Source organism: Hyperoodon ampullatus, assembly GCF_949752795.1.
Source record: "Hyperoodon ampullatus genome assembly, chromosome: 4".
In the NCBI taxonomy this organism is placed as follows: Eukaryota; Metazoa; Chordata; class Mammalia; order Artiodactyla; family Ziphiidae; genus Hyperoodon; species Hyperoodon ampullatus.
This window is the reverse complement of record NC_136917.1, coordinates 57,798,796-57,820,518: the sequence shown is the minus strand read 5'-3', so window position 1 is coordinate 57,820,518 and position 21,723 is coordinate 57,798,796. Positions and strand designations below refer to the sequence as shown.

The following is a 21,723-nucleotide window of genomic DNA, read 5'->3' as shown; positions in this document are numbered from 1 at the left end:
TCTCCTGCCTCCTTTGATATCACTGTGCCTACATCAAAAAATCTTCTCTTTAAAGGCCAGACTCTCTGATCTTACTTTCCAGAGGGCTAAAGACCAAGCCCTCCTCACCAGCCCCCAGTCCTTCCTTAGTTTCCTGAGGTTAGCTGTAACAGAGATCAAAGAACTGGCCTCTCCTATCTTCCAACCTTTATTCATCCTTTAATCAGTCCAGGTATCACTTCTTCCAGAAAGCCCACTCTCTCTCCCTGACCTACCCTGATGGCTGTGCACCAGGCAATCAAGGCACTTTTCACCCTGTACTGAAATTAATGGGAGGCATTACACAGCTGTGCCTAGGGGCACATGCTTGAATCAGACACTCTCAGGTATGAATCCCAGCTCCCCCTCCTACAAAATCCGTGACTTTGAACCATGACTTAACCTCTCTGGACTTTGGTGTCCTCACCTGTAAAATGTGGCTAATAACAGTGCTTTACTGTCCAAAACTGTTGAGAGGAATGGATGAATTAATACATGGCAATAACATGTGCCATACCTCACCTGTCCCCAGCGCCTGCTATAAACAGTAAATAGTAAATAGCTGAGTAGCTGCAGCGCTTATAGGCATAGGCAGGCTGGACAATTTTGGGCCAGGAGGAACTGGAGGCCGGTGCGGCTCCTGGAACTCCTTCCAACTTTCGCTGTTTGGTGCTTCCTCCCGCGAGGGTAGGGCGGGATCATCGGGTTGATTGACGGCCGGCCCGCCCCTGGCTTGACGTTGTCCTGGTGTTGTTGCTGCGGCCACACGTGGTCAACTGAGTCCGCCTCAGACTCGGCTGCGCCCCGCGTCTTCAACACCAGCACCAGCCGCTGCCTTCCTGCTCGTCCCGCTCGTGCTATGTCCACATCCACCAGCTGCCCGATTCCCGGGTGCAGGGACTGGCTGCCTGACTGCTACAGCACCACGCTGGGGTCACACTATACGCCACTACCCCCGGAGGTCAGCGGCCAGGCCAACGTGTGCATGTCGCAGGACATGGGTGGGGAGGTGCGAGCCTGGACTTGCCTGCAGGCCCCTCTGCAGGTTGTAGCTTTGATGGGGGTGGGTACTTGGAGCCGAAGCCCAGTTCCCTAAATTCTCAAAGTGATGCAACACGGCCTTGTGCCTAGTTTCCGAGTGACTGGGCAGAAATCACTATGGCCTGGGTTCTGGGCTCCTTGCTCACCCGGCTCTCCTGACTTTGCCTGCGAGGCCCCAATTGAGTGTGGCTTCAGCAGGAAGCAACCGGGTCTTGCAAAGCTGCAAATGCAGGACTCTGGCAGTTGGGGGCAGGAGCTTCGGGTCTCTGCGCTGGCTGCCTTGACTACTGGCTGACTGGTGGAGCAGCCTGGAATCATGCCTACTCAGGGGTTCCTGCCACGGAGGCGAAGGGGAGGGGTGAGAACAGGGTAGGGCCTTAGGAGGACATGATTGGGGCCAAGTTCCTCTAGGCTGAGCTGAGCCTGACAGGACTTGGGAGGGGTCAGGATAAGAACAGTGTGTCCCTGTATTTCACAGGAGGAACACCGCTCCTCCCTGCAGGATATCAGAGCCCAGGTGGCAGTACCAGCCTTCGTATCTGCTCTTGGCTTCCTCATCCAACTGAGGCTGGAGGGCTAGGCCCTCCCTTGTGAACCAAAGCACTGAAGTTCCAGAGCCAGAAGAGCAGGACAGGAGCCTCCTGAAGTACTTGAGCTCCAAGTTTGGTGGTGCTCCTAGAGCCAAGACCTGAAGCTCCCCTAAACTAAAAGCCCCTGCCTAAACCAGCTGGGGTGTCCCACTTGCTCTATGGTGCTTAGACACATCTTGGGTAGGCCCAGGAGACTTTAAGTGTTGTGAAGGCTAGTCAGCTGAGATCCTGGCCGGGCTGCAGAGCAGCAGCCCTTTAAAAAATGGGAAGGTGTGACCCCTTGGTCCCTAAAAGGCCTATGTCTGGAGTCCCAGACAGCTCTGTACCCAAGCTCCTGCCTCTTAACTAGCCCCTACCCCTTGACAGGCACCAGGATCATCTACGACCGAAAGTTCCTGCTGGAGTGCAAGAACTCACCCGTTGCCCAGACGCCCCCCTGCTGCCTCCCTCAGATTCCGGGGGTCACAACTCCTCCAATAGCCCCACCCTCCAGGCTCGAGGAGCGGAAGGAGCAGAAGGAGACAGAGCAAGAGATACCTGGTAAGGAAAGCAGACCCTAAAATTAAAAAATGGCTTTGAACCCAAATGCCCCAGTTAAGTAGAGTGGGGGTTCGATTCTGAGAGGGGCTCCTTCACTGACACTGAACCTGCAGACCCCAGCCCAGCAACCAGTCCTCCTGCCTTTTCTCTCTCCAGATGATGCACAGTTTGAAATGGACATCTAATCCAGTGAAGGTGACCCTGTGTGTGGAGTAAGAGGAATCCCTCACGCTGCTGCTGCTGCCTCCTTTTTCTGGGGTATCCAAAGGCCAACTGGCCTCATCTAATCCAGAAGGGGGTGACATGGTGGCTCTGGGCCTCCCTTAGCTCTGAGGCAGCTAGACCAGGGATAGGAACGGGCAACTTGCCAAGCCCTTAGTTCTACTACTCTTTGGTCTGTAGGCACTCCTCCCAACCCCTGGCCCTTGGCTCAGGCTGGGGCTGGGGCTGAGGGATGGAGAATGTCACTGTCTGACTGCTTAGTAAACATTCAAAGAAATGCCTTGGCTCCAGTGTTCTCCTCAATGCTGATCTTCCCATCTCACCCATAAAGCTAAGGGTCCCAACAAATCTGGTTAGGATCAGAGGTACCAGGTTCCTTCCCAGCTCCCACTGGGCCCACTTCCAGCAGCACTTAGAGCCTGAGGCAGGCTTTGGGGGCAGGCCATAGTAGCTGCTAAACCATAAACAGCAATAGCCTGACCCCTGCCAAGGGCTGTTCCAGCCTTTCCAGGAAGCAGCCTTCCTGGAATCAGGCCTCTCTACCATTCCCTCCTTAGCTTTTCCAAAGCAGGAGAAAAGAGGCACTGCCCCAGCCTATAGCCTTCTTTTGTGTCTCCCCATACCTTTTCTGCCTCCCACCTGTAAGTACCAACCATATTCCAACACTGGAAACCTGTACTCTCCCTTTTCACAGCATGATATGAGCCTCCTGGCCCCTTCCACCTGGTTCTGTTGTCCTCAAAGCGTTAGAAGACCTTAGGACCCAAACAGAGGCAGAAGCTTATTTGGTGAGTCAGATAAAGAGTCATAATCCTACTCTCCCCATCCCCTGAAAAAAAAAATCATGATCCCATATGTCAGCAATCTGGTCTTTTTCACCTTCAATTTATACAGCTAGGTTCTAATCTCTGTAGCACTTGCATACCTCAAGGGTGATGCAATGCAAATAGGTCTCCTTTTTTTGAGGGAAAAAAATCTCCCCATGCTATTTGAGCCTCTGTTCCCATACTGAAACAAATCATCCAAACATAGGGTTACTCAGCCCAGCAAGGGATGTATGTTTCTGTCTCATTTGGGGGAGAGTGGCAGGCAGTAATCTATTCACGCCTAGCAAGGCCATTCATGATGAATAGAGGAAGAACAGAGGTGTGCACGGTGCACAGCGGGCAGGGCAGTTAAGGACACCAGAGGGAACCAGGCTGGCATAGGAAGGGCTCATCTCTCCTGCCCAGGTCCCACCACATTGAGATGTTTTTATTGAAATGCATATGGTATGGGTAACAAGCGGCCTCCCTGTGGTCCAGGAGGGACCTCTTCCCCCAGAGATGGGTCAGGCCAAACACCCCAATGGGGCAGACAGTCTCCCAAGTGGTAAAAGGGAGCCAAGTTAGGGAAGGCCTCCCATGCCAAGGTGTAAGAGATGGTGTGAGATGAGGCTGGGGAACCCATAGGATTAAGGATCATGTTGGATGCCTGGCACGGTCTGGTTCTGCTCAGCTGTCGCTACAGATTTCTCTTCATTGGCCTCCTCCTCTGAAGACAGACTCCTCTTTTCCGCAATTAATCTTTTAACTCCCACCATCCACTGACTGACCTCAGTCACATGGTCAACCATGAGTGAGCGGTGGATGTCATCTGCTGCATCCCACTGGTGGCTTGAAAGCTCTGAGGAGAGAGAGGGGCTGAGCAAGAAACCTGGAGCAAAAAACATAGCTGCAACTCCTCCCCTCCCAACCAGTCAAAATCTCAGCACCTAGTCCAACTTGGACAACCATGGCAGGATGAGGGACTTAGGCTATACCAAGGGACCCAGCCACACCTTGCACCAGCAGAGCCATCCTCTTCTTTACAGGCATTGACAGCTTCCCTCCAGCCCACTGTTCCCGCAGCAGAGCCAGGCGTCGGCTGATGTCATCACATACCTGCTTCTGAGAGACAGAAGCCCCCTCCAAGTCAGTGCTGCCAGCCCAACAGGGGCAGGGAAAGGAGCACCACATAGGAAGCACCTGCTTTGTCTGGCCCAGGAACTTTACACTCTAATCTCAGAGTTACGGTTCTTTACGCATAGAGGCCCCACTAAGAATCTGATGAAATCTATGGATCTCCTCTCAAGAAAAATGCACGTATGGCTAGAATTTTTAAATTTCTGGAGTTTCTCATATGCTCAGAAATTAATTCTATAGTGCTGCTTTACAAATAAGGAAAACTAAGGACCAAAGAGGTGAAGATCACTCTGCTTTCTTTTTTTTTTTTTTTAACAAACTTATTTATTTTTGGCTGCATTGGGTCTTCGTTGCTGTGCACGGGCTTCTCATTGTGGTGGCTTCTCTTGTTGTGGAGCACGGGCTCTAGAGCGCAGGCTCAGTAGTTGTGGTGCATGGGCTTAGTTGCTCTGCAGCATGTGGGATCTTCCCGGACCAGGGCTCGAACCCATGTCCCCTGCATTGGCAGGTGGATTCTTAACCACTGCACCATCAGGGAAGCCCCTCTGCTACTTTCCTTTAAGACTCCTCAGATCCCTTGCCTCCAGAGAACTTAGGAAACATTATCAATAAAAAAAGGGGTTGTTGTTGTTGGGTTTTTTTCCCCCTCTCTAAGCATAATATCAGCAGGGTCTGTTCTCAATGGCCTAGAGGTACATAAATCAGGCTGTTATTGTCATTAATGGGAGCTGAATTCAATTCTTCTTCCTGTAAGCCTCTTCTGAGGCTTGTGAACCCTCCTAAATCCTGTGTTCATTTTTCTAGGAAGTCCTTAGCCAACTCTGAAGGGGTTCATAACTCAGAAAGGATTAAGAGCCATTGCTCATAGGGTCAGAGGGTCTACCTTTGAGAGTCATACCTGCATCTGGCTGTTGATGGGAGCTTTCTCACTTACCTTTGTGTGGCCACGGCAATCCTCCAATGCCCGTTCCAAAGGTCTCAGTACATCTTCCAGCAGAATCTCAGGCTCAACAACTGGGAAATTTGTGGGCTCCATGCTGGAGGGAGGACAACTCCCCACAAATGGGGGTCTGGAAGCCTTACTTGACAGAGGTGGAGGCCCCATTGGGGGGGCCCCAGGAGATGTCTCTGAAGTGGGGACTGAAAAGGTAAAGCAGGATCAAGCAAACATGGCTTAAATAGGTACAAAGAAATAAAATGGATGATGTGATAAAGAGGAATAGTAGAGGGACCTACCTAGCCTGAGTGTTCAAGGAAGGCCTTATAAGGTGATATCTAAGTTTATCCCAGCTCACACTATGTGACTTATGGCAAATTACCTTTAACCTCTGAGCTTGGGTTCCTCTTCTGTAAAATGGGGATATTATAGGAATAGTACTTATTTCACAGGGTTGCAGTGATGATTAAGTAAGAATAGAGGTACAGCTGCTACATTAGTGTGTAGCAAAAAGTGCTCACAAAGTTAAGAACCTGGATGAGACAGATGCAGCCATAAAGAGTTGAAGGAACCATGTACTAGGGCAGAGGTAAGGGAAGGGCCCAAGAGGTGGAAAAAGTCCTGACTTGTTCAAGGAACAGAAACAAGGCCTGTGTGTCTGGAAATGATTAACACTGAAGAAAGTAGTATGAGCTTTCACTGGAGAGGTAAGCAGGGGTCCAGACCCTGCAGGGCTTTGGAGGAGTTTAATCTTGAGCCATTACTCCATTAATGGTAACAGGAAGCCACTGCAGGTTTATAAAAGCAGGGACTGATATCACTAAACTTGTTTTTTATGACATTCACTCTGTATGGTCTGTGAAAAGTTGATGAGAATAGGTAGAGGAGGGCAGGTTAACAATAGTCCAGGAAAGAGAATGCTGGCATGGACTAGAGTGAAAGAGTAGATGAGGGGAAATGGAGTGGTCTGAGGTATATTTAGGAGGAGGTAGAACAGATCTTGATGGAACGGGGTGAAGGAGAGAGAAGCCAAGGATGACTCTTGGTTTCTGACTTTAATGATGGGATGGTGGAATCACTATGGAAAATGAGAAAACTGGAGGAGAAAAGTCAAAAATTACTTTTAGGTATCAACATCCACATGGATGATAATTCATCTAATTTGGTCTGTCAATTTGACCTTCTCACCTCCAATAACCATTTTTTCCACCCTACCTCAGCCTCCCAGCCCCCTCTGCCTTGTTCTCAGCAACAATGACCACCCCTCCTACCCTTCCAGCTCAGCTACTCAGATTTTTGAGGTGCATTAAACTCACTCCCTTTAAATTCATAGCTACAGATTTTAAAAGGTATCCAACAGTGCCTGGAAATCATATACTTTGCCTCATTTTTCCACTCTTCAGAACAACTATTTTCACATCTTATCTCCTCTAAACTTTTCTACCTTCTCCTTTTATTTTCCTTTCCCTGCTGTCTCTCTACTTCTGACCCTACCTCATATTTCACTGAGAAAATAAAGGTCATTGAACAGGAACACTCTCATCTTCTCACCACCAGTTCTACTACCCCACTTGCATCTGTGGCTGCTTTCCTTCTTCCTCTAATAGATGAAAGGTTCCTGTTCCTATCAGAGGCCATCTCTCCAGCTGTACTCTGCATCCCTGCCTCTCTTGCCGCCTTCTCTAGGCTTCCCTCCTGCAGTTATCCCTTTTCTCCTGTGCCATCAGTTCTCCCTCTCTACTAAACCATCCCATCAGCATACAGAACCATCCCTTACCTCACGCTGCATCCTCAGGCACTGCCCTATTTCTCATCTCTGCTTTTTACAGGAGAATTTCTTCAGTGAGCTGACTACAGTTACTCTCTACTTTTCACATTCTCTCCTCAGCCCATTCCTGCTGGGTTTCTGCTCTCATCACTCCTGACTGCTTTTGTTAGGGTCACTAGTGATTGCTATGTTTGTCAAATCAAGTGGTCCCTTTTCTTCATCTTATTTAACCTCTCAGCAGCATTCATCAGGGTTGAATCAAGATCTTAATCTCTCCCAGAGTAAATTTTACTTTTCTTCTTACTTCTTTTGCTCTTTCTCAGTCTCATTTGCTAATTCCTTCCCTGTTCAACCTTGAAATGCTAGAGCACCTTAGGGCTCTGTCTTGGATCCTCTTTAGGCCTCTATCCACACATTCTCTTTATTCAAGCCCATGACATCAAATACCACCCATGTGACAGTGACACATTTCTGTAATTCTGGCCTAGACCTCTCCCCAGAGTAGCAGCCCAAATTTAACATGGCCAAGACAGAAAGCTTTTTTCCTCACCCACCAAAACCCAGTTATCCCATAACAATGAACAACACCATCCAGTTCCTCAAGTGCAAAAATGTATGTTACATTGCTGCTTCTTTCACCTCACCTACTATACCTACTCATTCCTACTGACTTTCTTCATGACATAACCTATATCCATCCAATTCCTACCACCTCTAGTACTCCCACCCTTGTCCAAATCACCATTACATCTTACCTATGTTAGCAAAATAGCCTAATTTGTCTTTCCACTTCTTCCCTAAAATCTGTTTTCCACACAGTAGACACAGTGATCTTTTTAAAGATATGTCAGTGTTTCTCAACCTGGGGAGATTTTGCCCCCAGGACAAGTGTCTAGAGACACTTTTGGCTATCACACCTGGGTGGGTGCTACTGACATCTAGTGAGTAGAGGCCAGGGATGCTGCAGACATCTTACAATGTATGGGACAGTCTCTCACAAAAAAGAATTATCTGGCCCAAAATGCCATTAGTGCTAAGGTTAAGAAACTCTGATTTATATTATAACTCTGCAATGTTACGGGTGTGGATAAGAGAGGGGTGAAAAGAGCTGAATCTGAACTCCCTTTTCAGGACCACAGATCCACCTATTGGCACGGGAAATGCTCAGGGGGAAAGGACGCCCTCCTCTACTTTAAATTTTTCAATAGCTTCCACTTTACGTAGATTAAAATACAAACTCCTTATCCTGGTTTACAAAAACCCACTATGATCTGGCCCCCTGCCTACTTCTCAGATCTTAATCTCTATCCCTAGCCCACTGTGCTCTAGCCATCAGATATTCCTTCAGTCTCTGAATTTGCCAAACTTATCTCAGAGCTCCTGCAGTAGCTGTTTCCAATGCCCTGAATACTCCTGCACCTGATCTTTGTGTGGCTAGCTTTTAATCATTCAGATTTCAGCTTAAGTGTCAGCCCCTCAGATACTTTAGTTACCCAGTCACTCTCACATCACCCTGTTTTATTTCTCTGCAAAGCCCTTACCACCATTTCATCTATCTCCAAAGCGATAGTGTGGACTCCAAGAAAACAAAACTTTTTGTCTTGTTCACTGCTGTTTAGTTTGCCTTCAAACACAGTAGGTGCTCAGTAGATGATACTGATTAAATGAATAACACGTTAAGTCTGAAATGCTTATCATACAGTCAAGTGACGAGGAAGAACAGACAAATGGGTATACCACGATGGGGTTCTGAGAACAGATCCAGGTTGGAAATAGGATTTGAAAATAATTTGGGAATTAAAAACTATATTAAAAACCGTAGGTCTGGATGAGATCACCTAGGGCGAAAGCACAGAGAGATTCTTTTGAGACCAACGTACCAATTATTTACCTGGGCAACAGGTAAGGAGCTCGGAAAAGCCAGAACTCGGCCCCTTTCTGGGGCTCCAACCTCTCTCCTCAGGAAGTCCTCAGAGAGCAAAAAAGGCCCACGGTACAAGCTTATCCCTGGCACCGCCCATTCTCGGCGGGTCACGGCGCACAGGGCCCCCACGCACCTCTGGGGGATCCATCCTGGGGAGCGGCGACCCTCTTGGTGAGCGGCGTGCGCTTGGGTCCGCCAGCCTGGGTCTGCAGCCCGTATGAGAATTGCGGCGGATCGTTCCAGCCGCGCTCCTTGTTGCCTGCGAAGGTGAGAGGACGTGTGAAGCGAGCCCGGGGGCGACAGAGGGTCCGCACCCCGCGCGGTAACCGCCCCCAGCCTGGGCCGGCAGTAGACCCAGCGCCCCAGCCCACCCGCAGCGCTCACCCGGTTTCACGTACAGCCCCGCCATCTCCACTTCCGCACGGCCAGCGGGGCATCACGTCACTTCCGGGGCGGCCGCACCCGAGCCGGCTGGGGCACGCCCCCGGCAGGGCCGGTTGCCTGGAGCCCTCCAGGTTGGACAGTTCAGAAACGCTGGGAATCGCCGTCGAGGACCTGCTCCAACTCCCTAAGAAACTCTAAATCTATTCCAGCTAATAAAGCACGGGGCCCTAACCACATGGTACCAAGTGGGGCTGTTTTCCAGGAGGTGGCGCTCTAGGAGCCCAAGTGGGTTCCCTCTCTCCAAATCTCACAGTTGCTCTCAGGAGCAAGTTCAAACCACCAGAAGCTCCTGCCCCACACATGCCCCCACTGTGATCTAGCCAGGTGGACTTCCAGAACCTCTGTCCACTTCCCTGAACGTTTACACTCTCTCGGCTGGAATGTATTTATCAGGAAGCCTAGCACACTTAAAGTACCTCAGACCAGGTACTTCAGGTGTCTCACCTGAGCTCCCACAACCTTCTGAGATTTCCTAGTTGAACTACATATTATCTTCAGTACTGTTTATTTGACTCTTGTTTGACAGTCTCAGAAGGTGGAACTCCTATTTTATTATACTTCCAGTGCCGACCTTAGTGCCTAGTGCCTATATATTCTTTAAAATATATTTCTTAAATGAAGTCATTTTTCCAACACTCCCATGCCCTTATGTGACTACCTGCAGCCACCAACACCAAGCACAGACGCAGACACTCATCTCATACAGGTTGTTAACTCCTAACCCAGTCCCAGGCCCAATATACTCACATCCAGTGAGGTCACTGAGGGATTTTTATTTATACTGATTTTGCTATAAAGTGTTGCTGAGGTAGAGCCAACTGTCCAGGGCTGGACAGGGGCAAGGAACACAGGGACCCAGGGAGAGGAGAGCCCGGGGCCTAGGCTGTGGTACAGGGCCTCTCAATCATCCATATAAACAATAAATTGAGCAATAAATAGAGGGTGGGCAAGGGTCAGTGGGGAAGGCAGAGAAGGCTCCAACGAGCGAGAGGCTGCAGGTCCCTGGGGAATGAAGGGGTACAGAATCGGGCATGGACCCAGAACCTCCTTCCCCAGTCCTCCCCGATTAATTTAGGGCATGTGGAGCAGAGAGGGTTTCAGCCGGAAGGCATCAAGAAAAGAGAAGACGCCCCGCTTTCGAGGGGCTGCCCCTGCACCCCCAACCCCTCCTTTGAGCAGGGGGAGGGGCAGGGGACCTCCAGGGGAGTCCACAGAGCTGGTCCGCTTGAGCCGCAGGCGGGCACGGGCCTGGGCACCCCAGGCCTTGCCTCGAGCCGCAGAGGCCACAAGACACTTCTGGTACTGAACCTAGGGAGAAGGGGAATGTGAGGATCCACTTCCTTTCTGCCCCTGGACCCCCTGAAAGCTTCTGCAGGACAGGGACCCAGCCAAGGCTTCAGTAGGAAATGAAGCTGGTAGTCTGCCACATTTGGAGCCCCTACAGCATTCACAGGTAGCTCAATAACAAAAGCCTAAAACTTCACATTCACTGAGCATTTAAGGAGAGCTTGACACTGTGTTAAGTTCTTAATATATATAATCTAATCCTAGTCTAGTTATTTATCGGGTGTTATAATCACCATTTTGCAAATGAGGAAGTGAGATTCAGAGAGAATACATGACTTGCCCAAGGTCACGTAATCAGAAATTGATAGAATTGGAATTCAAAACTAGTTCCAATTGCACGGCCTGTGCTCTTAACCATACCTACCACTATGCTAACTCTCCTCCATCTCTCATTGCAGTGGACTTGACCCTGGCAAAGTGGACTCCCTAATCAAGGGGATGTTCTACAACCCAGTCCCAGTGCAACTGCTCTGCTCTTCTCTCATTGGAACTCAACAGAGTTCTAAATGGTCTTCTTACTTCTCTTGTGTCTTCCAAATCTACCCATACTATAGCTTCAGTGATCTTCAAAATCCACAAACTTGACTTCACTGTCCTGCTCAAAACCTTTCAATGGCTCAAAGTGCCTCAAGATAAAACAAATTCATCACCCTACCCTGTAAGTTCTTCCATGACCTGGATTCTGCCATTCTTTCTGCCCCTATCTCTCACTCCATCCCCCCTGCACTCCAGATACACTAGATTCTTTCACATACTCTAATCCACTGACATCCCTCTCACCTTCACAGCTGGGGTTCCCTGTACTTGGCACATGTCCTGTCCCATTCCCCTTCACCTGGATAACTTCCCTCCTTGGAACTTCAACTCTCAGTTTTCTATCACCTCTTTCAGGTAGGCTTCTTGAACCTCCAAAGGGGCCATATCCTCCATCATCCTGTGGTGTACAACTTCTTTCTGGCCTGTCTCTGCTCTAACCTAAGTGTTCTGTGAGGGCAAAGGCTATGCCCTCTAAACCACTGAATTTCCAGGGTCAAGTATGGTTGAGTTCCGGCAAGCACTCATATTTGAGTGAATAAGTGAACTGAACTGAGTGCAAGTGTCTCATACTCAAATGCCCACAGATAACCAGAAAACAATTTAAATGAGAGAAAACAGGAAAGACAATGCTCACCCTTCAAGGCACAGCCCTTACAAAATTCCAGCTAAATGCTGAAATGTATACGTGTGAACCCAAGTGTCAGAGCTTCTGATATTTTACAAAAAACACAAATGGCAATTATTATGTGAAATGTCCTGGCCTTTAAATATTGACAACTAATTAAAGATTGTTAAAAACAGCATGAGGGTCAAATAAAATACTGCTGAACCACAGTCAGCCCTGGCATGGCTGGTTTGTGATCTCTGGAGAGGTTGCCGATCGTGAACCCCAGTCACCCGTACAGAGCAGCTGCAGGGCAATCCCACCCACCCATTCCCACCCCTAACTCACCATGCAAGCAGCCTGCACAGCTTCGGAGAGTCCCCCTGCATGGGGCTGGCACCAGAAGGCTGCACACTGGAAGCTCTGACGGCCCAGGTCAGCAATGAGGCCAAAGGAGTGTGGGTCACGACCAACACCAATAAAGGTCACGAGGCGCACAGGGCACTGCCACAGTGGCTCCTCCTCTGCACCAGCCTCTGTCTGCCCAAATCAGGCCTAGTCACTAGAGGGCCAGGTACTAGCTGAACCCACTGAGCACTTCCAGTAGCAAGCAATAACCCCTTGGCATCCCCACCCACTCCTCCACACCCCCAACTTCACCTTCTTCTGGCTGGTACCTGAATGGGATGTGCAGTCATGAGAGAGTCAGATACGCTGAGCATGGCAGGGACCCAGGCGTCCCGGTCCCCATGGGTGGTGAGGGTACCAATGGCCTCGTTCAGCACGTCCATGCCTAGGCGGGGGGGGGGACAAGCCCACCACGGTGTCTCCCAGGCGTAAAGAAAGATCTGCAGGGAGTGTCTAGGCCCCACTCACTGACTTAGAATTCAGAGAGATGGGAACAGAATAGCTGCAGCCAGGTTTAGACTCCTGAGTTGAGAAGGGTGGTACAGCCCAGGCTATAGAGAGCCATGGGAGCACTCTTAGAAATGGTGATAGATCCTTCCTTTCCCACCTTCCCCTTCTCTTATGCAGCCCACCCCCTCCAGCTCACTCAGTCCTCACCCATGGCTTTGGTGACTGGCAGGGTCCCCATGTACAGTGCCTCGTACTTCTGAGCAGCCTGGCTCACCGCATCCAGTAGCTCCACTGAAATACATACACCAAGTTGGCCTGCGTACTCTCTCAACGACCCCTTTCTCCACACTTCTAAGGGAACTGGAACTAGCAGAAAAAAGGCCATGGATGTTCCTCCAATTTAGGGTTTGGGATCCCTGGGAAAAGGATACCTCAGAAGTTCTCTATCTCCAGAGAAGTACTAAATAACCAGAACCCCCTTCCCATCTTTCACCAAAGTAGCCTGTTGGTGCAGTGCAGCCCTTCCCTCCCCATACCTTGTCGAGGCAGGTCTTCAGGGGAGATGGGGTCTAGCGAGCAGCAAGGGGAATCACCACTGACCCCTACTCGCTCTGACAAGATCTGAAACACAGTGCAGCCAGCATGAGGTGTAGGGAGGGGGAATTGAGGTAAGGGAGCCAATACCACCCTAACCCAACCACCTTAGCAGCTTCAGACCCACCTCCATACCCACATTCCCTGCCCCACTCCTGGCCCTTACCTGGGCACAGAGCCCATGTAGGGCACTGGCAATGGCCTTGGCAGGGACGTCACAGCGAAACACATGGCACTTGAGCATACAGCTGTCTTTGTCACCCGCCACAAAAGCGAAGTCCCTGGCAGGGTCAGAGATGGGGCTAGGGCAGGGCCAGGGATGGAGCTGGGGTAGAGGCTACGTAGTGACAGGGGCCTGTAGTGCCTGCAGGAGGCTGGAAAGTCAGGGTTATGGCAGGGATGGAACAAGGAGATCAGGGCTGGGGCTCCAGGCACCTGGCTGTCACTCACCTGTCACTGTTCCAGAAGCATGTGGAAGCACAGGAGAGAATCAGCCCAGCCTCTCAGGCTCTCCCCCATCCGTCCCTGCTGAGCTGGGCCCACCCTCCCCAACCAGGGCTGGACCAGGCAGGGGAGGCAGAGCTTGGGTACATGTCAGAGGACCTGTGTCCAGGGGTTCAAGTACAGGGGGTCAGCATCAGTGGGGATCACAGCCTGCAAGGGGGAGGGAGGAGCAACTCTCCCTTTCAGGGATGTAGGGGTCCTCACCGGCCCTTGGAGCTGCCCACACCCCATACACGAATGTGCACCAGAGGCTGGCGGTGGATCAGACTGTGGTCCAGGGGATTCACCAGGCTCATCACATCCTTCTTCAGGATCATCAGCATGTTCTGGCCCTGCCAAGGAGAGGTCAGCCCGGAGTTCAGATGAAGGTGGTTGCCATGAGGAACAGGCAATTCAGGGACAACCACCTCTGCTGGATGCTGGGCTGAACCCCTTGAAGGGCCAGCCAGCTTACCTCGCCCCAGGTACCATCCGGGGGCTGGCTCTGGCTACGGGTCTGGGCCAGCTGCTGGATGCAGTTATTGACTGCAATACTGCTCTTCCCTGGTACCAGGTCCTCTTCAGGTACTTCTACCCAGCCCAGAGAGCGGACTGCGAAGCACTGACGGGTTGAGGAAAAGGACAGGAGGACCCTGAGTAAGTAGAGGTGAAGTAGGGTGGGAGGTGCCACAGGCTCCACATATATAAACCCTCTGAGACCTCCCTTCAGCCTTGATTACCTCTGCTCAGCCCAGTCTCATCCCTGACCTTTCCCTTGGGACCCTCCCCAATGCCCTGGGCTGGCCCTCAGGCCCAAATCACTACCTTAGCCCCTGGCTCCATTCTCTGGATGTAGGATTCTTCACCATACCAGGACAGAGAATTACTGCAATAGAGCAGAGCTCGTAAGAGGACCACAATTCCTACAGAAGGGACAATGGTGAGGACCAGACTACTCGATGGGCACAAGATGTGGGATAAGACCCAGAATATAGTGTCCCAAATATAAAGTCAGAGTGAGACAAGGCCCAGGGCATATTACATAAATGTAACATAAAGCATGGCTTAGAATTTGAGGGAAAATTCAACACACAGGACACAGAATAAAACAAACATGGAACAGGGTCCAAAATCTGGACCAGAGCCCCAAATCAGGACAAGAAGACCCTAGAACACAGGACAGGAACCTCCGTGGACAGAACCTAGGGTAGTGACCAAGGCCTAGAATATGAGAGGTCAGGACCCAGAATACATAAAACAACATGTAGCAAAAAACAGCTTGGAACAAGGAACAAAACTCAAAACACTGGGAGAGTCAACAATATGGGACAGAGCCAAGAACACATAACAAAACCCTAAACATGGGACACGGTCCAGAACCTGTGCTGGAAAGCGGACTGTGGGTCCAGCTGCATCTTTGAGTGCCATGGAACCCCAAGCCTTTCATTTTTGCCTGGCCTATCCCTGTTACCTCCGGTCCAGTGAGCTCTCCAGGCTGGAGAAGGATCTCCCCTTGGGGGGCCGAAGTCCCCAAATTCCCTCCGTCTTCTGTAGAGAGGGGGCTAGGTCAGTGTGGCAGCAGGGTTAGATCCACACATGAGCTCAGGCCCCCTCTTCACACTCCACCTACCGTGCCTGGGTCCTCTGCATCTCCTGACTCCCAGGTTGGGCGCTGCCACTGGGTGCTACCGCTGGGTACATGCCAATAATAAGTACCTGCAGCATCGCGGATCTTCCTCCAGCCAGGGGGCAAACCTGGCTCCCCCTCCAGACTCTGGTCCCCCCACAAGTCATCTACAGGAACGTGGGATTGGAGAAGGAAGGCATATATGTGCGCTCAGAATAACACTTTGTCATAACCCTTCCTCCAACCCAAAAGGCATAACTTAGCGCTGAAGGTTCAGCCTGAGGGTCCAGGCTTCCAACCTTGGATACTGCAGTGCAAAGATCGGGGCTCATTTGTTCCCTGGTCCTCACTCCGAGACGACGCCCCTCCCTGTCTTTGAGGCTGAGGTAGCCTTTCGCGCTCCCTCGTCCCCCCTCAGCTCCCGATCCTCCCATCGGGACCCTCTGTGCACACCATCGCAGTTGACCAGAATGATGGCCAGCATGTAATCCTTGCCCAGCATAGCCCTGGTCGCGTCCCCAGCTCGCCTCCGGAGCTGCTGCGCCTACAAGTCCAGCCTCTCTGCGCTGGAATCGGCCTGGCCAGCTGGCGCCTCACAAATACGGGGCGGGGCAGGGGCCGGGTCCTGGGGGCGGGAAAGGATCCGCCTGAGCAGCGCCTCCTGTCGAAAGGTGGCGCGTGAAAACAGCCGTCCTGATCCCCCAGTTGCCGCGCGTTGGCGTGCGAAGGTCTGGAGGAGGAGCAAGGTCCGCGGCGCGCACGCTGACATCATGGCTCAATTGTGAGCTCATCAAGCGGCGGAAGATCCGCCAGGCGAACTTGCGCGGAGTGCACACGCGCACGAGTGAGATCATGGCGTTCAGGTAGTCTACGCGCGCGCACACGCAGCCTGGGTCTCAAAGGGCGAGGTCACGTGGGAGTATCTGCGAAAAGAAGACCTTCAGGAAAGCGCCTCCACCCGTTCCAGAAATGCCCCGGAAGTGCCTGCGCCCTCAGTAAAGATGGCAGTAGCATTTGCCAGGAGGGAGGCGGTGCTGCGCCTGCGCAACAGGCTCGGCAGGGAAGATGGCGGATGACAAGGTGAGCGAATTCGAGGGTTGTCTGCAGTCCGGGTTGGGCTCCACACCTTTTTAGTCCTGGGGAGAGGCGACAGATGGGGGGGCTCCTGGGTGGGTGGTGCCCCTTGTTTCTCCTGGGAGCGGACTTTTACTCCTGTCGACTGCCTCAATAATGGGAAGTGGAGTGGCGGAGCATTGCGCAAGGCAAGCGGAGCCGGGAATCCCCCAGGTGTCACCCCACCCCCCAACCCCGGACCATGATGATCCTTAGTTACTTGCAGACACTCCTCACTCTGCTCTATTCCCTAGCCACCGAAATTTCCCTTTCAGAGACAGGAAGTTTCCAACAACACAGACACACCCGCATTCGAACACATTCCTTGGGCACACTAATTTCGTCGTTATGTGCGACCAAAATCCTGAATTCATTTACCCACACTCTTGCAGACAGCCACGTTCCCTCCCCCCGCACCAAACCCCAGCTCATCCAGTCACACATTCAGTTTGGGATGGGTTTGGGGAGGAAGAGGGAGAAGCCTAGGCAGAAATCAGGTTTACCCCCAAATTGTCCAAGGAACTGCCTCACCGTTAGTCTGGAAGTTCAGCACCAACCACACATTTACTAAGTACTTGGAGTCCCTGTGTTAGGCCTCGGGACACAGACGACAAGATAGACTTTCAGGTAGCTTCCTACTCACTAGCGCTTGCCGGATAAACCTAGGTCCCCTAGCTGCCCCTCTTGTCTTCTCTATACACCGCTTACTGTATAAAATTCCTGTAAGAGTTGCTGTAAGTTACCGATGCAGGCCCCATCGGTCACCGCCTCCCAGGACCCCGTGTGAATTCTTTACTTTTCAGTGCGTTTTTTCCTTTACCACTGTCATCTCAGGAAGGTTTTATAGGAAGGGGTTTCTTAGGCTCACTGCCTCCTGCCCCCAGCCTCTGATAGACTTGAGCAGGGGATGGGGCTGGGTCAGCCTTCTGGAGCCAACCTCTCTTTTGTCCTAGGATTCTCTGCCCAAGCTTAAGGACCTGGCATTTCTCAAGAACCAGCTGGAGCGCCTGCAGCAGCGTGTGGAAGACGAAGTCAACAGTGGTGTAGACCAGGTGAAGGTGCACCTGCCCCCTGCCTCCCACTTAGGCTTCATTGGCCATTATGCTTTTGAGTGAGTGGTAGAGATTTATTCAGCAAATGGTTGGTTATTGAGGGCCTATTCTCTGTGACACCAAGGAGAGTTTCCCTGAGAAAATGGCCTTTGAACTGGCATCTTAAGTAGGGGTTAACTGGGTGAAGGGAGGAGGGAACATTCCAGGCAGATGGAACAGCGTAGGCAAAGCCCTTGTGGTCGGAGGTAGCATGATGAACATGCGAGGTGAGAGCAGTTCAGTTTGGCTGCAGTAGTGGGGGAGCATGCTAGGATATGAGACTGGAGAAGCAAGCAGGGGTCAGATTCTTCAGGGACATCTCTCTCAGTGGGATTCTGTGGTTAGAGCCTTCTAACCTCAGGGTTCTGATATTGTGTGATCATGACTCCTAGGTTCTTTTTCTGCCCAGGACCTTGAAAAAATCTTTGGTGAGCATACTACGGTTTTCCAGAGTAAGGAGGAGCATGTAGTGGAACATGCTAAGCCCAGCTTGAGTAGCTCCTGGGTGGAGAAGGGGAGAGCCTGGCTGAATTTTCTCCTGCATTTTCCTCCACAGGATGGCTCGCTCTTGTCCTCTCCATTCCTCAAGGGCTTCCTGGCTGGCTATGTGGTGGCCAAACTGAGGGCGTCAGCAGTATTAGGCTTTGCCGTGGGCACCTGCACTGGCATATATGCAGCTCAGGCGTATGCTGTGCCCAATGTGGAGAAGACATTGAGGGACTATCTTCGATCACTGCGCAAGGGGCCCGACTAGCTCTGGATCCCATGGGGGAGGCAGGATGAGCAGCTGGGGCCTGCAGGTGGAGGCCTTTCAACCACAGATGCCATATCTGGCCTCCCCGGCTTTCACCCATTTGCTGTCTCCAGCTTTCCTGCCGCCTTCCTGCAGAGGCTGGACAGTGGCTCATGAGCCAGCACCCTGGACTCCTTGCCTCCATAACCCCATGGCATTGGCCCCAAGACAGTGGCTTCTAGAACCACCAGCCCCTTCCTCTTCTAGCCCTTACTGTGGAGTTTGCTGCTGACTCTGATTCTCAGTATTCTCTCTGGCGATGTACCAAGGCTCCTCTCCCCTGGGAGCCAGCTCCATAACTTGATTTTCCCCGAACGTGTCACAATCCCCAGTGACCCCCCTTGCTAGCTACACAGGCCACCCAGGGTCTAGTTTGGGCATGAGTGTAGAGGACGGGGGTGTGCCAGGCCTGGGCCATCCCAGGCAGGCCCGCTGGACCCTGATGCTTCTCCTGTCCACTGCCATGTACGGTGCCCATGCCCCATTGCTGGCACTGTGCCATGTGGATGGCCGTGTGCCCTTCCAACCGTCTTCGGCTGTATTGCTGACTGAACTGACCAAGCTGCTGCTGTGCGCCTTCTCCCTCCTGGTGGGCTGGCAAGCATGGCCCCAGCGGACCCCACCCTGGCGCCAGGCCGCCCCGTTCGCACTATCAGCCCTGCTCTACGGCGCCAGCAACAACCTGGTGATCTACCTTCAACATTACATGGACCCCAGCACCTACCAGGTGCTGAGCAATCTCAAGATTGGAAGCACAGCCCTGTTCTACTGCCTCTGCCTCCGACACCGCCTCTCTGCACGCCAGGGCTTAGCACTGCTGCTGCTCATGGCAGCAGGAGCCTGCTATGCAGCTGGTGGCCTGCAGGTCCCTGGGAACACCCTTCCTGGGCCCCCTTCCGCAGCTGCTGCAGGCCCCATGCCCCTGCATATCAGTCCACTGGGACTGCTGCTTCTCATCCTGTACTGCCTCATCTCAGGCTTGTCTTCCGTGTACACAGAGCTGCTCATGAAGCGACAGCGGCTGCCCCTGGCACTTCAGAACCTCTTCCTCTACACTTTTGGTGTGCTCCTGAACCTAGGTCTGCATGCAGGTGGCGGCCCTGGCCCAGGCCTCCTGGAGGGTTTCTCAGGATGGGCAGCACTCGTAGTGCTGAGCCAGGCGCTAAATGGGCTGCTCATGTCAGCTGTCATGAAGCACGGCAGCAGCATCACACGCCTCTTCGTTGTGTCCTGCTCGCTAGTGGTCAACGCTGTGCTCTCAGCAGCCCTGCTGCAGCTTCAGCTCACAGCTGCCTTCTTCCTGGCCACGCTGCTCATTGGCCTGGCTGTGCGCCTGTACTATGGCAGTCGCTAGCCCCTCACCACCTCCACCCTGATTCCTGACCTGTAGATTGGGCGCCACCATCGGAGCCACCTCCCAGTGCTGACCCCTCCCCTCAGCAGCCCTGTAACAAGTGCCTTGCGAGAAAAGCTGGGGAAGTGCGAGCAGCCATGTCAGTCTCTGGAGGTAGGTGGATGGAGGGTTGAGCCTGGGAGACTTGAAGCCTGGGTTTGGTTAAGGAAACTCTTAACACCCCCAGAAGTTCTTCCTGACTAAGGAATTAGGGGAGCATCAGTTCATGGGCCTGAGAAATGATACCGTGCCTGATGGGAGGAGGTGCCCTGCCTCAGCCTGCATGAATGCAGTTTCTTAAAGTGGGGTGTGGACAGCAGTTGGCTTTCCTTGCCTACTGTGCTCACCCCGGCAGACCCACTGCCCCCAGGCCTGGTGCTGGCTGCTCCAGCCCAGCCATGCTGCATGACTCCCCCATAACATACTCACCCCCCGCTGTCATGTAGGAAAGCCCAGTTGCTGCAGATTATACGCCCATCACCCAGGCCTCTTGCCATGCTCCCCTAGCTGCAGCAGCACCTGGAAATAATGCCCCCACTCTCTCCACATCCAGCCTTTGTTCTGGAAACCTCAGAGAGGACTGGGGCTAGACTCATCTCAGGGAATGTTGCCCCTGGCCCTGGCTTATGCCTACACTTCTGACCTCTCTGCTCACCCTAAGGGCTCTCTCAAAGCCCACTGCCCCCTCTGTAGCTTCTAGGAGGTACCATCTTTCCCACTCTGGGTCCTGCCCTTTCCTAGCAGTGTCCCAGCTCCCAACAGCCTAGGGAAACTCTACACAGAGTGCCCTGGGACCAGGCACAGGGAAACGTGTATAGCTCAATCAGTGTCTGTATAAGCAATAAGGTCTTAATAAAGTGCTCTGGGGTATAGGTGGTTCCTACAGTTGGCCATAATTGTCCTGTGTCTTCTGTGTTGCATAGCTCCTCTCAAACATAACTTCATTCCTCTGGTGCCCTGAGTATCTTAATCCTGGGGTGACTTACTGACTAAGAGAAGAGGCTGTTTTCTCCCAGCTGTTGCTTACAGCATTGTTTCCTTTGAGAATTCCATGGAGCTGAGACTATTTTCTGTCACAGAGCTTTGGAAGTTTCTCTGAAGCATAAAACTTGGGCCCTGGAGAATTTGGAAGGAGTCTTGGGAATAGAAAGTGTTGGGCCAGCCCAGCAAGGCAAGCTGTAGACTGTAGGCTAGAGAACTCTTAGGACTCAAGGTGGTCTCGTTTCTCATCTCCTCTGGATCCCTCTCTGATATTCCTGCCTGTCATCTCTTCTCATGACCAGAGGAATGTCAGGCCCTGCTCCTGTGGTAGAATACCTGGTAAGCTTGTGGGAAAAAAAAAAAAAGAGAAATCCCAGTCCTGCTGAAGCAGAATCTTAGGGAGTGAGGTTTGGGAATCTTTTTCTTTTTTTTTTCTTTTCTTTTCAGTAAGCTTCCTAGGTGATTCTGATGCACACTGCAACTTGTGAACTACTGTTGCTGGCAGTGTAGAACTATATAGCCAACCAGGCTTGAGTTTTAATTCTGGCTCTGTCACCTGTTGGCTGACTGTCCTTGAACAATTACTTAACCTCTCTTAGCTTTAGTTGGCTTATCTCTGAAATGGGGGGGCTCAAATGATACCTACTACTATAAAGGGGACTGGAAATGGCTAAATCAAATAAGGGATGTTAGTATGCTCAGCAGGTACTGGCACAATGAGACCTAGTTAGTGGTGTTATTAATTATCCATAATGGAGGTTAGCTTGGCTGTTGTGTCCCAACTCCTCTCCCTTCTAGGACCTTTACGAATGAGGAGAGAGGAGACTGCCCCTGAAGGATTCCTGATCCCCACATTTCTCCTCAGGGCGGGGATC

General features: G+C 51.8%; 5 protein-coding genes across 6 annotated transcripts; 3 read left to right on the top strand and 2 right to left on the bottom strand.

Moving 5' to 3' along the window:
* Positions 1-877: 877 nt before the first annotated feature.
* EIF4EBP3 (eukaryotic translation initiation factor 4E binding protein 3) lies at positions 878-2,678 on the top strand (the record flags this gene model as incomplete). The annotated part of the gene is given in 4 exon segments (XM_079701880.1): positions 878-944; positions 947-979; positions 2,016-2,189; positions 2,346-2,678. Coding segments are annotated over 4 exon segments (303 nt in total). The 3' UTR covers positions 2,375-2,678.
* Positions 2,679-3,625: 947 nt separating this feature from the next.
* Positions 3,626-9,477, bottom strand: SRA1 (steroid receptor RNA activator 1). Its single transcript, XM_079701879.1, has 5 exons — positions 9,368-9,477; positions 9,117-9,242; positions 5,289-5,494; positions 4,231-4,339; positions 3,626-4,076 (listed from the first exon to the last, which is right to left on the bottom strand). Exons 1-5 carry the CDS (start codon positions 9,390-9,392, stop codon positions 3,865-3,867), a joined length of 678 nt encoding a protein of 225 aa, XP_079558005.1. The 5' UTR covers positions 9,393-9,477; the 3' UTR covers positions 3,626-3,864.
* A 1,021-nt stretch (positions 9,478-10,498) lies between these two features.
* Positions 10,499-15,979, bottom strand: APBB3 (amyloid beta precursor protein binding family B member 3; the record flags this gene model as incomplete). 2 transcript variants are annotated; one of them, XM_079703607.1, is made up of 12 exons in its annotated part: positions 10,499-10,735; positions 12,264-12,455; positions 12,593-12,708; positions 12,981-13,064; positions 13,310-13,394; positions 13,534-13,669; positions 14,076-14,203; positions 14,326-14,472; positions 14,676-14,736; positions 15,322-15,398; positions 15,481-15,644; positions 15,931-15,979. In XM_079703607.1, 12 exons carry the CDS (start codon positions 15,977-15,979, stop codon positions 10,499-10,501), a joined length of 1,476 nt encoding a protein of 491 aa, XP_079559733.1. The 2 variants fall into 2 exon arrangements, with proteins under 2 accessions (XP_079559733.1, XP_079559734.1); XM_079703608.1 differs by having other exon boundaries at positions 13,534-13,648.
* Positions 15,980-16,542: 563 nt separating this feature from the next.
* On the top strand, positions 16,543-18,435 carry LOC307052600 (SLC35A4 upstream microprotein; the record flags this gene model as incomplete). The annotated part of the gene is made up of 3 exons (XM_079703609.1): positions 16,543-16,557; positions 17,544-17,642; positions 18,238-18,435. 3 exons carry the CDS (start codon positions 16,543-16,545, stop codon positions 18,433-18,435), a joined length of 312 nt encoding a protein of 103 aa, XP_079559735.1.
* Positions 18,436-18,778: 343 nt separating this feature from the next.
* Positions 18,779-20,763, top strand: SLC35A4 (solute carrier family 35 member A4). Its single transcript, XM_079702484.1, has one exon. It carries the CDS (start codon positions 18,854-18,856, stop codon positions 19,826-19,828), a length of 975 nt encoding a protein of 324 aa, XP_079558610.1. The 5' UTR covers positions 18,779-18,853; the 3' UTR covers positions 19,829-20,763.
* Positions 20,764-21,723: the final 960 nt, after the last annotated feature.

Excerpts from the sequence above, each read along its gene's own strand:
- SRA1 (XM_079701879.1), bottom strand. The coding sequence starts at position 9,392 with ATGGCGGGGCTGTACGTGAAACCGG. Across the intron at positions 9,243-9,367 it reads GGGGCTGTACGTGAAACCGG|GCAACAAGGAGCGCGGCTGG; the intron begins GTGAGCGCTGCG and ends TCACCTTCGCAG. Across the intron at positions 4,340-5,288 it reads ATTGCCGTGGCCACACAAAG|AAGCAGGTATGTGATGACAT; the intron begins GTAAGTGAGAAA and ends TCTGTCTCTCAG.
- SLC35A4 (XM_079702484.1), top strand. The coding sequence starts at position 18,854 with ATGAGTGTAGAGGACGGGGGTGTGCCAGGCCTGGGCCATCCCAGGCAG.